Source organism: Lissotriton vulgaris, chromosome 10 (genome assembly GCF_964263255.1).
Source record: "Lissotriton vulgaris chromosome 10, aLisVul1.2, whole genome shotgun sequence".
Taxonomy (NCBI): Eukaryota; Metazoa; Chordata; class Amphibia; order Caudata; family Salamandridae; genus Lissotriton; species Lissotriton vulgaris.
The window spans coordinates 1,101,203,818-1,101,219,377 of NC_141698.1; the positions used below are offsets into that span (position 1 = coordinate 1,101,203,818).

The 15,560-nt window shown below is 48.2% G+C and overlaps 1 protein-coding gene across 1 annotated transcript in view; it reads right to left on the reverse strand.

The window, feature by feature from the left end:
- The window catches only part of PLCL2 (phospholipase C like 2), a 422,947-nt gene that overhangs the window by 71,592 nt on the left and 335,795 nt on the right, over nt 1–15,560 (reverse strand). The window contains exon 4 of the mRNA XM_086942184.1: nt 2,267–2,342. Within this exon, the coding sequence (XP_086798310.1) occupies nt 2,267–2,342 (76 nt within the window). The remainder of the gene's footprint in view (nt 1–2,266; nt 2,343–15,560) is intronic.

Genomic DNA, 15,560 nt, shown 5'->3' on the forward strand with positions numbered 1-15,560 from the left:
CCACATTCAACACCATGGCTCAAAGTAATACAACCACAAGGAGACGTTAGTAAGTCATGTGTGATCAATGAATCCATTTATCTTCCATTATATGGAACATTTGTTGATAACAACCGAAGGGCCATGTGCTCTGTTCTCAAGATCCTCCTCATCAGAAGATACCTCAATGCTAGTCGGTACCATCTCCCACGCAATAACAGCCGTTTGCGTCCCCTTTTGAGTTGGCGCAGTCAGACTCTGCACTCAGCGGTAATACATGTACCCATATATATCTCCAACGAACAGCATAGGTACTGCTGCTTGTACCAGTACATTTCTGCACTTTTCCAAGGTCAGTCCAATTCTGTTATTTTTGCCAATTGTTTTCCTCTTTGCACCATACCCAGTAAACATAATTTCGGGGTTGGCGACAGTGACGTGTCAACCAGTTTCGTTAACAACCACAACATTGCTCTACGGCCCCTGCCGGTCCACCATGTAATATGTGCTGATGCCCCTTTCACATTTGGGGCAGAAAACACGGATGCGTGCAAGTATTCTGCGCATCAGTCGCGGGCTCTTGTATGTTGTGTATACACATTCATAGGGGGTAAGATCAACTCTAACATTTTTAGCCACCAATGAATAGTTAATATACCTTGTACACCATTCTTTCCCTGGAATTTCTTCATCTCAAAATAAGAATGATTTACAGAGCAGGAAGTAACTTCTCAAAGTGCTATGCACCTCTCAGCACTTTAAATAACTAACTTAAAAAAACACAAAATAAAGGAGTAATGGACATGTAGCAGAACCTATAAGATAGGGGTGATAAAAGGAGATCCTGCACTTGCATCCTGCCTGCCCAGGCACCAAAAACCTTGTCACAACAGAGTGACAAGAAGCACCGTTGCAGTCACACTTGCACTCGTTGAGACTCCGCTCCTACGAGGTACGGCGAGAAAAAAAGATCTGCCTTGCGGTCCCTGGCTGCTCCCTTTGGGACGAAGAGTTGGTGGTGCACAAACACGTCCACACCTCTGCACCTGTAGAGAGTGAAAGACCTGAGCGATGAGAGGTACGTCTAAGCAGATGTAGAGACATGTAGGGGTTGTATGGAGCGCACAGGGTCTCCAACGCGGTCGCTGACAAGTCTTAAAAGACGCCTTGGAAGCCGAATCGTAGTTTACTCAAGACATTTTCTACAGGGTCCGTCCCAATTTGCATAGCGGGATGCATCTGGGAAAGAAGCCGCCATTCCTCAGTCAGGTCCACAGGAGAAATGCTTTAATACGTTTAAGGAATGACCCAGCCAACTTAACTCGCTCTTTCGCTGGTCCACTCCGAGCAGGATCCTTAGCTCCATCTTCCATAACAAGGCAACAATTCCCAGATTTAGGAAGGTCGGATGGGGCAGTCGCTCGGTTTTGGTGGTCACTGCCAAACTGTGGAATACCTCACCCGCTCACATCTCTGGACTGGACTCATTTGCTCTTTTTAAAAAACATCTGAAAACGTGGCTTTTCTCCTCTCAGACCCCCACACGACTATAGACTGCTACAAACGGCCTTCCAAAGCGCTTCGACACCTGGGGATATAGTGCGCTCTATAAATTCCTTTTCCTTTAATCTAATCAGGATAAAGTAGAAAGTTTCCTCTAGAAATCACTGACATGTCTCTGCCACCAGTGCATTGCCTTCAGCAAGACCAACATCCTGGGATGCAATTGTGTCCAACACCTGTGAGCACAACTGGACGTTGAACTGGATCTCGCGCCTGGTGGTCTAAGCCTGCATTGTCTATCTAAAGAAAGTCTTGAGATGCTATGTTGGACATTAACAAATGACTGTGTTGGACTTAAACAAAAGCTAAAGTTACTCTGGGAACTTGGAGGTGCAGGGACTCATACCACCACAGAACCCATCTGTGTTGACCAAAAACACCCCTTGATCACGACAAAAGAGCAGATCAGAGCTTCATGACTCGGGAGGCTAAAGATCCTGGCACGCAATGTTGTCCAAAACCTACAAGCGCTCGCGGCTTGTCATGATGGACCCCTCGCTGTTGGGTGTATACATCCCAACAGAAAATCCATACAACCATGTTGACTTCAGATATCTTCTGCTCAGGGCCCCGGGCCTGCTTCCTTTCTGGGGCGGCTGGTTATATCGATCATTGCCAAGTTTGGAAGGACAGAGAAGGGATCACATCGACAACTCAATGGTATCTTTCCTGATCAGCCACTGTCCATTATTCCCCGAACCACAGCCATCCATATACAACTCACCCGCTTTCTGGCACAGCGCGATCTTCTCGTAGATGGCATCGGCGGTCTCGATCAAGGCTTTGCTGCTCTGAATGATCTGCGAAGGGGACACAAAAGTGAAGTTAGAACCATTTGTCAAATGTGCTAAGTCATTGCAAAAAACAAACTCGTGTATCAACATAATTTGTATTCTTTCCCGCCATTCATCACCGCCTGCCTCAGGAGAGCGCCGCCGCTGGCGGTTTCTGTGGAATATTGGTTTTATTTAAATCACTGGAACGTGGTGTGTGATTGGTGCCTACAAGGGTCTGGGATTATTAATGAGTGTCTGAGATTCATCAGAGAGAGAGAATTCTATGCTTCCAGCTTGTTTTTGTCCCACACTCTCACCGCGTGGAGACGCAGAAGGACTGGGGCTAAAGAAAAGTGTGCATTTGATTTGAAAGGTTTTATATAGCGCTGGCAAGACCCAGAGGTATCAGAGCGCTTTACTTGAACAGAAGAAATCAAGAAAAACAGTTGTTCAGGATAAACAAAAACAAGCAATGACATCTCATATAAAGTTAAAAAGGGGGCAAACATTTTTCAGGGTAACAAAACACGCTGGTACGTATCATATTAAGAAAAGGGGGGGCAGAAATTCCAGGTGGTTGGCGGGTTATGAACATATAAATACATGGGTGTAGCAATTAAGCTTAGAGAAGAGAGGATGACGTAAAGAGGGACAGTGAAGAGAGGGCCAGGAAAAAACGAAAGATAACCAATAGGGGAAATAGAAAGTAAGGTCAAAGGAAAGATTATAATATAATATGGGCAGAGGGGATCAGCGGTATTTTAGTGCCTCCTATTTTGGCACACAGAGATCCTGAGTGAGATCAGAAGATTCACCAGGACACAAAACAGCTTCCAAATGAGAGCTCATATCGGCCATATTAGAAGGCAGTAAAATAAAAGAGAAAAAAACTATTAAACAAGAAGCCCAAAGGCTGTTTTTTTATTTATTTTAATTTTTTCTTTATTTAATGCGATTTTATATAGCGCGAACATTACCCGAAGGTGTCAGAGCGCTGTACAAAAGAACCAGTTGCGTTACATAAGGACTTTGGATTGGATGGGTTACTACATAAGAGATACAAACAGAAAAAAATGCAACAGTACAAGTTGGCAAGTCGTTCATGGAAAAGATACAAATAGGAAGAAAATTGCAAATGTACAAATTATAAAGTCACTCAAGGAAGAGATACAAATGGAAAAACTCAAAATCACATAGGAATGTTAGGAAGTACAAAGGTCTACTACATATACTAGTGGTTAGAGTTCTATATATACAAATAGTAAGTACACTCAGGATTACATTTTACCAGCGATTAGGCTTGGACAATTATGTATTACATATTTACATATATATATATATTTATGAGTTACAGAAGCATGGCTGGCTGGTAAAAGGAAATGAACACTAATGGAGACATTAAAACAGCGTGTTCACCCAGTCGACACCAGTATCCCATTTTAAATGTTCCATTCCAACATGGCATCCACGCTGAGCTGAAGGGTGACGGTGACCGCAACTAATCGTCCCGCTCCTCTTAGAAAACATTGGTAAGACGGGTCACGCTGCCATCCTCGCGCCAGAACACATCACTTGCAAACAGGGTTGGTTAGTACATTGCGTCCCCGAACCAGACCCTCAGGTTATTCCCACCGCCACCGACTCCCTGCATTAATGGCTCTATGAGAAGTGCAAACAGGAGCTGACACAGCGCACACAACCCTCCCCCCATCACATGCACATGCGCTGAAGAGCCTACCCATGTGCCCTGGCTTTATTAAGTAACGCATGAAACTAAAAAGTCCTTGTTTTAACGCAAAAAAAGCCCCTTAAATAATCTAGACGCATGTTCGATGTACATATTCAATTAACATGATCAAAAGCTTTTCTGCATCTTTAGGCTCCACTGATGATGGGGTATTTCTTTCTTTTACTGGCCCTCCGAACAGGGCCGGCTCTAGGCTCATGGTGGCCCTGGGCAGGGAGCGTAGGTAGGGGGCCCGGATGAGGGGGTCCGGGCGGGGCGGAGTGTGCAGGCCAGTAAAGAGGGGAGGGGGTCAGGGAGTTTAGAAGTGGAACAGAGCCAGAGGCCGCCAAATCCCTGCCAGGGGCCACCACGCAAATATGTATCCATACTCAGAGGATTAATATATTAAGGATATATATTGGCGTGGTGTCCCCTGGGGTTTGGTGGCCCTGTGCAGGTGCACAGCTTGCACAGGCCTAGAGCCGGCCCTGCTCCGAAGCATATTACCGGCGTGGTATCAGAAGTTTGTAGTCCTGAAACAAACCGCGGGATCGGGGTAGCTTCATGCAACCTGTGTGCGGATAGTAGTTAGAGGAATCGACCTCGAAAGAGATGTTAGGATGAATGTCTGAGTGCAGAAGCTGTGATTAAAATGCAAGCCCTTGAGGCGACACATAGCATTGATAGTGGGCACTCCACTCACAGGGCTAGTTTTCAGGCACATCAGAATATGGCTAAAAGGGAGGCCGGGATTAAAACCAGGGTCTCCTGGTTCGATGTTTCCAAGAAGTCTTAAGCTGAGGATTCAGTGATTCTGATGGCAGGGCAGTGGGGGCTACAGGGCCGTATACACGATAGCGACTGACACTTAACATCAGTGTTTCAAAGCTTAAGACTTTTGCTCCATTTGGGTACCAGAGCGAGTTATTATTATTATTAGGAGCTTATAATGCGCACTTATACCCAAGGGCGTCCAGGCGCTACATACTGACTCCCGAGAGAACACACGGGGATCTAATCCATGAATAACCAGGCCTTAAACCCCTTTCTAAAAGAGAGGAGCTCCGAGGCATTCCTGAGATGCGCCGGCAGGCTTTTCCAGGCTTTTGCCGCACAGAAGGAGAAGCTGTTTCCTCCCCAACTGGCCTTTTTTATTCGTGGAACGGCAACTAGTCTGCCTTCAGCTGAGCGAAGCACTCTCCCCGGCACATACCACTTAAAACACCTACTCAAAAACTCTGGGCCACTGCCCATCAGAGCTTTGAAGACAGTGCACAGGGCTTTGAATCGTGCACGTCTTGTTGCAGGCAGCCAATGTAGTTGCCGGAGACCCTCTCCGTACTGAGGCAAACCTGGGGGTCCCAGTCAGCAGTCTTGCCGCTGCGTTTCGAACCAGCTGCAATCTGCACCCGTGTTTTTCAAATTCAGGTACAGACTGTTACAGTCGTCGAAGCGCGACAAAATGAGGGCTGAAACTGCTGTCCTGAAACCTTCGGCAGGAAGAAAAAAAATTATTTTCATTAATATCCTAGGGATATGGAAGCAGGACGAAACCACTCCACTAACCTGATCCCCCAAGTCAAGGTTTTGGTCCATGATAACACCCAGATTTTTTGCCTTCCCGGTGGGGACTGGGTTGTGCAGGGCCGGTCTTAGGAATTGTGGGGCCCTGGGTGAAATGGAAGATGCGAGGCCCCTCTAATTTTCATGTGACATCACATGAAGTGACATCATAGAAAACCGACTTCCAGTGGCGGAGGAGGTTCGCCCCAGTGCTTTTAAGCAGTGTAACTTAAGGAAAAATGAAATTATAATATATGTTATTATTTTATTTTTTGCTTGTTGCGGCAGCTTTGCAGGAGGGACGGGGCGTGGCTGCTCTGCTGACAGAGCAGGGGAGTGAAGGAGTGGTTTGCACTCCCTAAAGTGCGCATGAACGTTTGGCCGGCCATCGGGGCTGGCCAAACATTAATGCGCACTTCGCATGGTCTCCTTGCAGGCTGCATTACAGCCTGCATGGAGAAAATGCCCAGCCTCCCATTCTCTAGCTGAGTGCCGATCCATGGTGCTCAGACCACTATCAGGAGCCTAGGAGTGGGATGCATCCTGCTTCCTGCCCTGGAAGTGGGGGAGAGGACCGGGAGGAGGCAGCAGTGATGGCAAGCGGCAGACAGGTAAGTGTGTGTTTTTTTTATTTCATTCCCTCTCCCCGCTCCGTAAAGTGTGTTTGTACTCAGTACATGCAACAAACAAGGCTAAATAAGTGCAAGGCCTAGATCCTTGTGTGCGGTTGTTAATTGGGTAACTGGATTGGATAGTAAATCTGTTGGCCAACAAAGCCTGGGGAGGAGGCAAGCAAAGACCTCTGTATCTTCACAGATGATAGCAGAATAGTTTTGTGAGTTGCACCCATCTGTATAACTGTATAACGGCTGTATAACTGCAGATCAGTAGTTTGAATTTATGTGTTGGACAATCATCCTTCCAGGATCCAATATGTGAGCGTCATTATATAGTATAATAGCAACTCCTTAGAAAAAGTGGAATTAACACTTATGTGGTAGCGGTAATTCAAATGACAGCTAAAAATACCTTTATCACACCATTACATAGGTATTGTGTGTTTCACTACTGTGTTTATACCCAATGTGTTGTGTGCATCTTTTCATGGTATTCTTGGCAAGGGCTCAGAATAACATAACCTTTAACAAGCATTGGCAAAGCCAATAGGTCTCGCCTATAAGAGCAATTAGCTTTGGCAATGTGGCAATGTGTATTTGGCATGTTGTACATTAGCGTGGCTGCTGTTCCACATGGTTATTTATTTATTTATTTATTTATTTTATTCGATTTATATAGCGCGTTATAACCCAGGGGTCTCTAAGCGCTTTTCAGGTAAGCACAGCAGAAATTCCTAAAAGAGCCCTACCAGGAATTATAGCCCAACCCAGGCCTTCTGGAAAAGAACACATAAAAGTTAGTGGCACAGAGTGACCTTGAGTGGAGTGGTGGGAGTAGAATGTCAGACTGGATTTGATGGAGTGGAGTGTTGCAGAGTGGAGTAGGAGGGAGTACAATGTCATACAGTTGAGTAGAAGGGAGTAGAGTTCAGTGGTTCAGTGGCGGTGCAGTGTCATATAGTGTAGTACGATAGAGTGGAGTGCCGTAGAGTGGAGTGGGTTGGAATCGGGTGGAGTGGGTTGGAGTGGATTGAGACAGTGGGTAGATTGGATTGGAGAAGTTAGGGGTGGATTGGACTGTAGAGTGAATTTGATTTAGTGGAGTGAGGTTGATTGGAGTGGATAGACTGGATTGGATTGTAGAGGGGTGGATTGAAATGGGGTGTGTTGGATTGGTTTGAGGTAGGGTGGATTGGATTGGGTAGATTGGACTAGAGTAGGGTGGGGTGAATTAGACTGGACTGGAGGGAGTGGATTGGATTGGACTGGAGGAGGTGGATTGGACTGGTGTAGTGGGGTGGATTGGGGTGAATTAGAATTTGGTGGGCAGGAGGGATTGGATTTAGTGGGTTGGATTTAACTGGGGTGGGGTGATGGATTGGAGCAGATTGGGGTGGACTGAATGGGGTGGGTGGAGTGGGGTGAACAGGAGTGTGGTCCACAGGAGTGGGGTGGACTAGACTGGAATGGAGTGGGGTGGAATGTTGTGAGGTGGGGTGGATTATAGTGGGGCGGATTGTAGTGGATTGTAGTGGGGCAGACTGGAGTGACCCAGATTGGATTGGAGTGGGGAAGATTGGATTGGAGTGGGGCAGATTGTTGTGGATTGGAGTGGGGCAGAATGGAGTGGGGCAGATTGTTTTGAATTGGAGTTGAGCAGATTGTTGTGGATTTCAGTGGGGCAGATTGTTTTGGATTTCAGTGGGGCAGATTATTGTGGTTTGGAGTGGGGCAGATTATTGTGGATTGGAGTGGGGCAGAATGGAGAGGGGCAGATTGTTTTGGATTGGAGTGAGGTAAATTGAAGTGGGGCAAAATATTTATGATTGGAGTGGGGTAAATTGGAGTGGGGAAAAATATTTTGGAGCGGGGTAAATTGGAGTGGGCAAAACATTTTGGATTGGGGTGGGGTAAATTGAAGTGGGGCAAAATATTTTGGATTGGGGTGGGGTAAACTGGAGTGGGGAAGATTGTTTTAGATTGGAGTGGGGTAAACTGGAGTGGGGCAGATTGTTTTTGATTGGAGTGGGGTAAATTGGAGTGAGGCAGATTGTTATGGATTAGAGTGTGGAAGCTTGTTTTGGATTGGATTGGAGTAAATTGGAGTGGGGCATATTGTTATGGATTGTAGTGGGGGAGATTGGGATGGGAGGATTGGAATGTGGTGGAGTGAGGTGAATTGGTTTGGTGTGGATTGTATTAAGTGGAGTGGATTGGTGTGGGGTGAGCTGGGGTGGGGTGGATTGGAGTGGGGCGGATTGGGGGTGTACTGCACAGTTATGTGTCAAAGCATAATTTCTGAAAATGCACATGAGAAAGAAACAATGTTGCTTTGCAATAAAATAATCCTCATCTTTTGAGAACAGTGTCCGCAAGCAAAAACAAAAGGAAGCATGAGTGCAAATTAAGAAAAGAAGACGTGGCAAAATAAAAGAAACTTGACTATAGAAAATAAATCTTTGCAACCCTGCCCTGGGCCTCCCAACACTACCTAATGGATATAACACCCTGCAAAGGGGGCCCCACACCAGGACCTTGCAGCCTAGGCCCTAATGGAATGCTGCGAGGCCCACCTGCTCTGGGCTTCGCAGCACTGGATAATGGGCCAAGTCCCAGTGAAATGGGCCCCACAGATGGCCTTGCAACCTGATTGAGTGCTTTGAGGCCCATGGGATGGAAAAACACCTCCCCTGTGCCTCAAAGCAGCAATGAGACACTTTTCTTAACACTGTATTACTGTGCCATGCCAGCCTGATCTGGATGCTCCCTCCTCCCCTCAGCCACCTCTCCTTACCTGTTAATGTCCAGCTAGTCCTAGACACAAAAGAGCCTTCTGTTGCTGGGAAACAGAATACACAAAGGGCAGACAAGGTTTTTAACAGAGGTGCTGCCCCGCCCTTGTCCCGGAGAGGCGGCATAATTGCTGGCCTTGCTGCTATCACCTACTAGACCATGGGTACTCACAAACTTTCTCTCGGGGGCCAAATTTACAGTGTGGTTTGTGTCTGAGGGCCGCACCGGTGGGGGCGGGGTCAGTGGGGGAGGGGGCGGGGCTAGAGCAACAAAAAAAACGGTGACCATGAGGTTGGACACCGGTCCCTTACCACCCTTCCCTCACTCCCCTTCCCTCACCCTCACTCCCCTACCCCCTCTCCCTCCCTCACTCCCCTTCCCTCCCTCACTCCCCTTCCCTCCCTCCCCTTCCCTCCCTCCCTCACTCCCCTTCCCTCCCTCACTCCCCTTCCCTTACTCCCTTACTCCCTCCCCTTCCCTCACCCTCACTCCCCTTCACCCGCTCCCCCTTCCCTGTCCCTCACTCCCCTTCCCATTCTCCCTCCCCACTCCCCTTCCTTCCCTCACTCCCTCACTCCCCTTCCCTCACTCCCCTACCCCGCTCCCCCCTTCCCTCTCTCCCTCCCCTTCCCTCTCTCCCTCCCCTTCCCTCTCTCCCTCCCCTTCCCTCACTCCCTCCCCTTCCCTCACTCCCTCCCCTTCCCTCACTCCCTCCCCTTCCCTCACTCCCTCCCCTTCCCTCACTCCCCTTCCCTCTCCCTCCCTCCCTGTATCTCCCTCCCTCTCCCTCCCTTTCCCTCCCTCTCCATCCATACCTCTACCTCCCTCTGTCATTTATTTATTTATTTATTTATTTATTTATTTATTTATTTATTTATGCATTTTATAAATTTGTTGTGAAAGTGTCTTTGGAATAGAAGAGATTTGAGGTTAGCTTTGAAAATCCGGGTGGAAATGGTGACACGGAGCGATGGAGGAAGCGAGTTCCAGATTCCAGATTCAGATGCCTAGAGGGTGCAAAAAGCAAGTGAAAAATACCCACTGTGTACCCATGGGACTTCAATAACCCAATTTCTGTTCTCAATTATACACAACCACCATAAGTCTCTAAAAAAAGGTATTAAATGTCATCAATACCTCCCACAACAAAGGATACCGAGCTGGGCCTCAAGAATCAGTAGGTTTGAATGCTTGAACAATTCCTTCCAATAATGGCAAAACAGAAGCAAATCATTAATTTTCGGTTTTGTTGGCGATGAAAATCTTACGGCTGGCAGGGTGCACACAAACTTGTTTTTCGTTGATGGGAACAAAACGCTGTAAACGTTTAATTTCTAAAACAGAGAGATTATGCTAGGCCTCTGCGTTTAAACGTGCTAACCAAAATAATATAAAACGAGACTACTTTTACAACGTCCTAATTTCAAGAAGGATTGCCAGAAGAGATGCTTCCAGACAAGTGAATACAAAAACAGCTACAGCTACCCCTTATAAAATAAATCATGTGTTACAAACCAAAAACAACACACCGACCTATCCTGTCCATAAGAGGTAAACTATCTTTGCACATTTCTCACCCCATCACTGCATTTTTCATCGATTGGTCATTTCTCTAAATGTGGTCACAGAACTGCTTCCATATTGTTGAGAATGACTGTTTTTGATACAGAGTGAATGCTTCCGTTTTTACACTTACCCCTCTTCTGCACCCAGCCTTCCTTGACATTTGTAATGTCAGTCATGGTAGCTCCCCTCTGCGCCCCCAACTTAAGGAATTTCTTGCTGCTGACTTCGGAGCTTTGGGGCTGCAGTCCTTTTTCCTCTGCTAGACTGATGCTGCGAGCCCTAGGTTCAGTGATGAGTCAGCCTGCGACAGGAACGGCATCTCACCCTGTGCGTCGGCCCGGCTGAGACAGCTTCCAGGCACAAACACACACAAAGCCGCACCCGAGCACTTAACAGGTCTTTAGAAGACCATTTGCATTTTAATGGGGCTTTATTGTATTTGACCTCGGCCCCTGCAGCTCCGCTCTCCCTGTCACTTGAATGAATCACCCCGACCCCCACAGAGCATCAGTGTCTCGCTCCGGTTGCAGACACTTAGAAATGTGTTTTTAAAACACTGGTACGATGTCTGCCAGGTCCGCGGGCCGCCAGCAAAGGCTTGCCGGGCCGCCACTGGCCCGCGGGCCGTACTATGAGTACCCATGTACTAGACCAAGCTGTTTGTTGTCTTCCAGAAAAGATTGGGGCCTGCCTGGCTTCTGGCCAGCCACTCTAAGCCAGCACTAATATAATTCACAACTGGAGGAGGAAGGTACTAACACTCACGGCTATTAGAATCTCTGCCTGACATCCTTTAGGATTAATGAGGTAGGAACAGCGACAAACGAAAGATTCGTGTAAAGGTGTATTTTTTTTACCCAGATCAAGTTGGCCGTTCTACGTTGTCATTTTTTTTAAAGTTTGATACGTCAGCTTGAAACAAACACTTCTGAAACAAAGGGCCTCCTTACTCATGGCGGGGGCCCCGCAGTCTCCACAATAAAGATTCTGTGGCTCAGGTCTGTGGAAGCCAGGGATGTGATTTTGTTTATTTATGTAAGCGTAAGCGCGCGCACACACCCTTATCCCCCCATCCCTCAAATAACCTTGAAATTCACACATGAATAAAACACCATGCCGGGGCCGGCGGCGGGGCCCCCTGAGAAACACACACACTTTCGATATTATTTGGACGGACTGAAGAATGCACTGTGCTGTGCTCACCACTGCGCAGTGCTTTTCCCCAGGCCATCATCATTTATTATTCCCAAAACTGCGGGGCCGGCGACGGGGCCCCCCTGAGCGCGAGGCCCTGGGCGGCTGCCCATACCGCCCATGGCTAGGACCGGCCCTGGGGTTGTGTTCTAAACGTGTTTCTCCAAAGATGCGACAGTGAGCAGTCGGGGCTTACTTACTCCAGGCGGCCGTGAAGGGGTTAGACCCCAAACACAGCACATAGAGTCATCTCACTTGATGAGCTCAATCGCTGGCCGAGTTATAATGCAGGTCTGATTTTTGGGGGGATTAAGGGGGTTTAGAATGAAACCCCAAAAACGTGCTACGTGACTCATAGTCGCCCCCCTGCCCAACACCATCTTTGATGACGGTGCACGCGTGGACCATCTCCGATGCGCAAAGTGTCCTGTGAAGTGATAATGGGAAGCTGGCCACCCGATCTCCGGGGACCTTCAAACATCATGCCACTTAGAGCGCCTTAATGTCGGAGTGACGTCCCAACCGCTGCAACACATCTGCATTTAAAGGCGCTTACCAGGGGTAAGACTGGGGGGAGGGGGCTGCACAATCTGCCACTAGCACATATCAACATGAAGAGCACACACCCCAAAAGCACGCGGGACTCTGCCTTTTAACATTTCCAACTAGTAACGCCTGTTTACAGCTCCATGAAGTCTGAAGACTGCTATAGTAAGCGCTGCACAGAACAAACTTATTAGTAACAATCCATTAACAATATCAAGCAAAGGGAGGCGCGCGTATACAAACAGGCCACTGGTCAGACTACCCAAATAAGGGAAACCACAGTAAACTGGGCACCCCAGTGCGCAGGCGCGAACTCTGCCCAGGTGTGCACTCACTTACAGCTTGCTGCGTGCCAAGAAACCAGTGAAGATTCAGGTCTCTTTTGTTTCATTTACTCGGAAGGCTGTGTGAGGCGCCTTTTAGGAAACCTGGAGAGCAAAAGAAGCCGCGTGAGGCCTGCGGGGGATGCGGGGCAGGGGGCAGCCGGCCTGGGCTCCGAGGGGCGTCCGCCGCCTCCAGGCCCTGGGCCCGACTAAGTACAAGGTCACTCACTGCGCGGGGGGCACTTATGTGACGCAGCCCGGACGACGGCGAGCGCCGGTGTTTTGGGTGCAGCAGTAACTGGCGCGTTGTGGCGCACACCTGGTGATGGATGCTAAGAGCGCGCAGGGGATGAGGGCTGCGCACACCGCAGGGAGTCAACGGGGCCCCTACTCCAGGCTGCTCAGCAGCACAACCTGCGACGTGTGTAACACAAGAGGCACACGTCCTAAGACAGGTGATGCATGTAAGGGCTGTTTCCCCACCGACCAACTGTGGGGCCCCTTTTCATGTTCACTTTGTAAATGGACATCCCTCTCTACATCCATAGAGATGCCCAAAAGCACCGCTCCCCCTAAGCATAGTGGCAACAACTTCAAGGGAGGTCTCATCAATGCTCGCTCACTGTGCTGTCACAGCCAAGATATACACGACTTAATTATGTGCCATGACCTCGACGCCCTTTTCATAACTGAAACATGGCTCAACGACTACTCTAATCCCGACTTGGCTTCTGCCCTTCCCCCTGATTTTACCATCTTCAGACAGGACAGACCAATCGGGCGAGGAGGTGGGGTCGCATTCATCTTAAAAAAGTCTTTCTCGTGCCACACATTCGATCTAGGCCATCTTAAAGGAAGCGAGAGTATCGGTTTCTCTATTGGGCTAAATCCCTCCACCTCTTTCACAGGAGGCTTAATTTATCGCCCTCCAGGCAATGCCACCTCCTTTTTGGATTCCCTAGGTGAAATACTGGGGTCACTTATGCTACGCTACCCTCATTTCACTATAATGGGAGACATGAATTTGCAACTGGAGTCATGTGATGACCCACACGCCACATGCTTTCAACATACCCTCAACATCTTTGGACTGGCCCAATTAGTGACCGCACCCACCCACCTAGCCGGTCACACGTTGGACGGTATCTGTACCAACCTAGGTACTATGTCCATATCCCCTCCCATCCCGCAAATATGGACTGATCATAGTCTCATCCCCTTCGCAATTGAACAAAGAGTCCAAGCTCCATCAACTATAAAGCGTTCTCAACCCTCCTTCCCCATAAATTGGAAAAAGGTGACCGACCATATCAAGCAGAACTCCCAGCCACTAGCACAGGCACCTAAGTTGGTGGGTGATGTGTCGGTCGACTCATGTAACTTTCATCTCTGGATAAATCAAATTATCTCAGACAATTCCAATCCTAAAGGTGACCGTGTGAAGTGTTCCAGAAGGAAGCTGAACGCCCCTTGGTATACCCAGGCCTTAACTGAGAGCCACCTACTTTGCAGGATAAAAGAAAGGAAGTGGAGGAAAACATATGATGAGGCATCCAGAGCCCTCTATGTTCAACAGAGGAAACTATACCTCTCTAGTATAAAATCCGCTAAAAAAGAGTATTATACTAAAGCCATCAACGATGCCCACCAGAAACAAAAAACGGTTTTCTCAATCGTAAAATCCTTCACCCACCCCAAAGCCCTACAGCCTGAAATCCCTCCCTCTGAAACCCTGTGCAACAATATTGCAAATTTCTTCGGGGAAAAAATTGCCAACATTCAAAAGGATTTCCCGCCCCCCCTGACCACCCCCATTCTACAACCCCAGAAGCAGGTAGCCGATAACCATCATTCTCTCTGCAGGTTTCAACCCGTCTCCCTACAGCAGACCCGTAAGGCGATCATGGCCTGCAAATCAGGTGCACCCACTGACTCCTGTCCCCCTCGTATACTGCATCACTTAATTGAGGCAGTCAATCCTAACATCAACGCCATCATAAATGCTTCTTTAGACTCAGGGGTAGTGCCCAACGAATGGAAGAAGGCCATCGTGAAACCCTTGATGAAAAAACAAAATAAATCCCCCACAGATCTGACCAACATGCGCCCTATCTCACTCCTGCCTGCCTTAGGAAAGATCACGGAGCAGATAGTGTACTGGGAGCTGAAAGCCTTTGTGGAGGACCAGAACATTCTGCATCCACAGCAATCTGGCTTTCGCCCCAGCCACTCCACTGAAACAGCCCTTATAGAACTCTCCGACTCCATCAAGTTCCTGCAGGATGAGGGGAGGAAAGCCGTCCTCATCCTGCTCGATCTCACAGCAGCGTTCGATACAATTTCTCATGCCATCCTGATTGACAGGATGCGTGAGATTGGCGTGACAGACACAGCTTTGGCATGGGTAACATCTTTCCTGACCAATAGGTCCCAATCTGTGTCACTGGGCCCCCATCTATCCAGCGTAAAAACAATTACAACGGGAGTACCACAGGGGTCCATACTAAGTCCATTATTGTTTAACATCTACATGGCACCCCTCCTAGCTGTGATAGAGTCCCATCGGATCCTTGTCACGTCTTACGCTGACGACACACAACTTGTCGTCTCTATCGACAAAAACTGCACGGACACAGAGCTGCGCTTCCAGAATTGTCTCACGGATGTATTTCAGTGGTTGAACAAAAACCACTTGAAGTGCAACAGTGGGAAAACTGAAATCATACCACTAGGTAAAGATCTGCCCTTCTGCCCTAAGGATTGGTGGCCCAAAGACTCAGAGGCCCCGCCTAGTGCAGTGACCTCTGCACGTAATCTTGGCGTGCAATTCGATACAGCCCTTTCCTTTGATGATCACGTCAGGATCACGGCAGGCTGCTGTTTCGGACTTATCAAATCTTTAAAAAAATTCTTT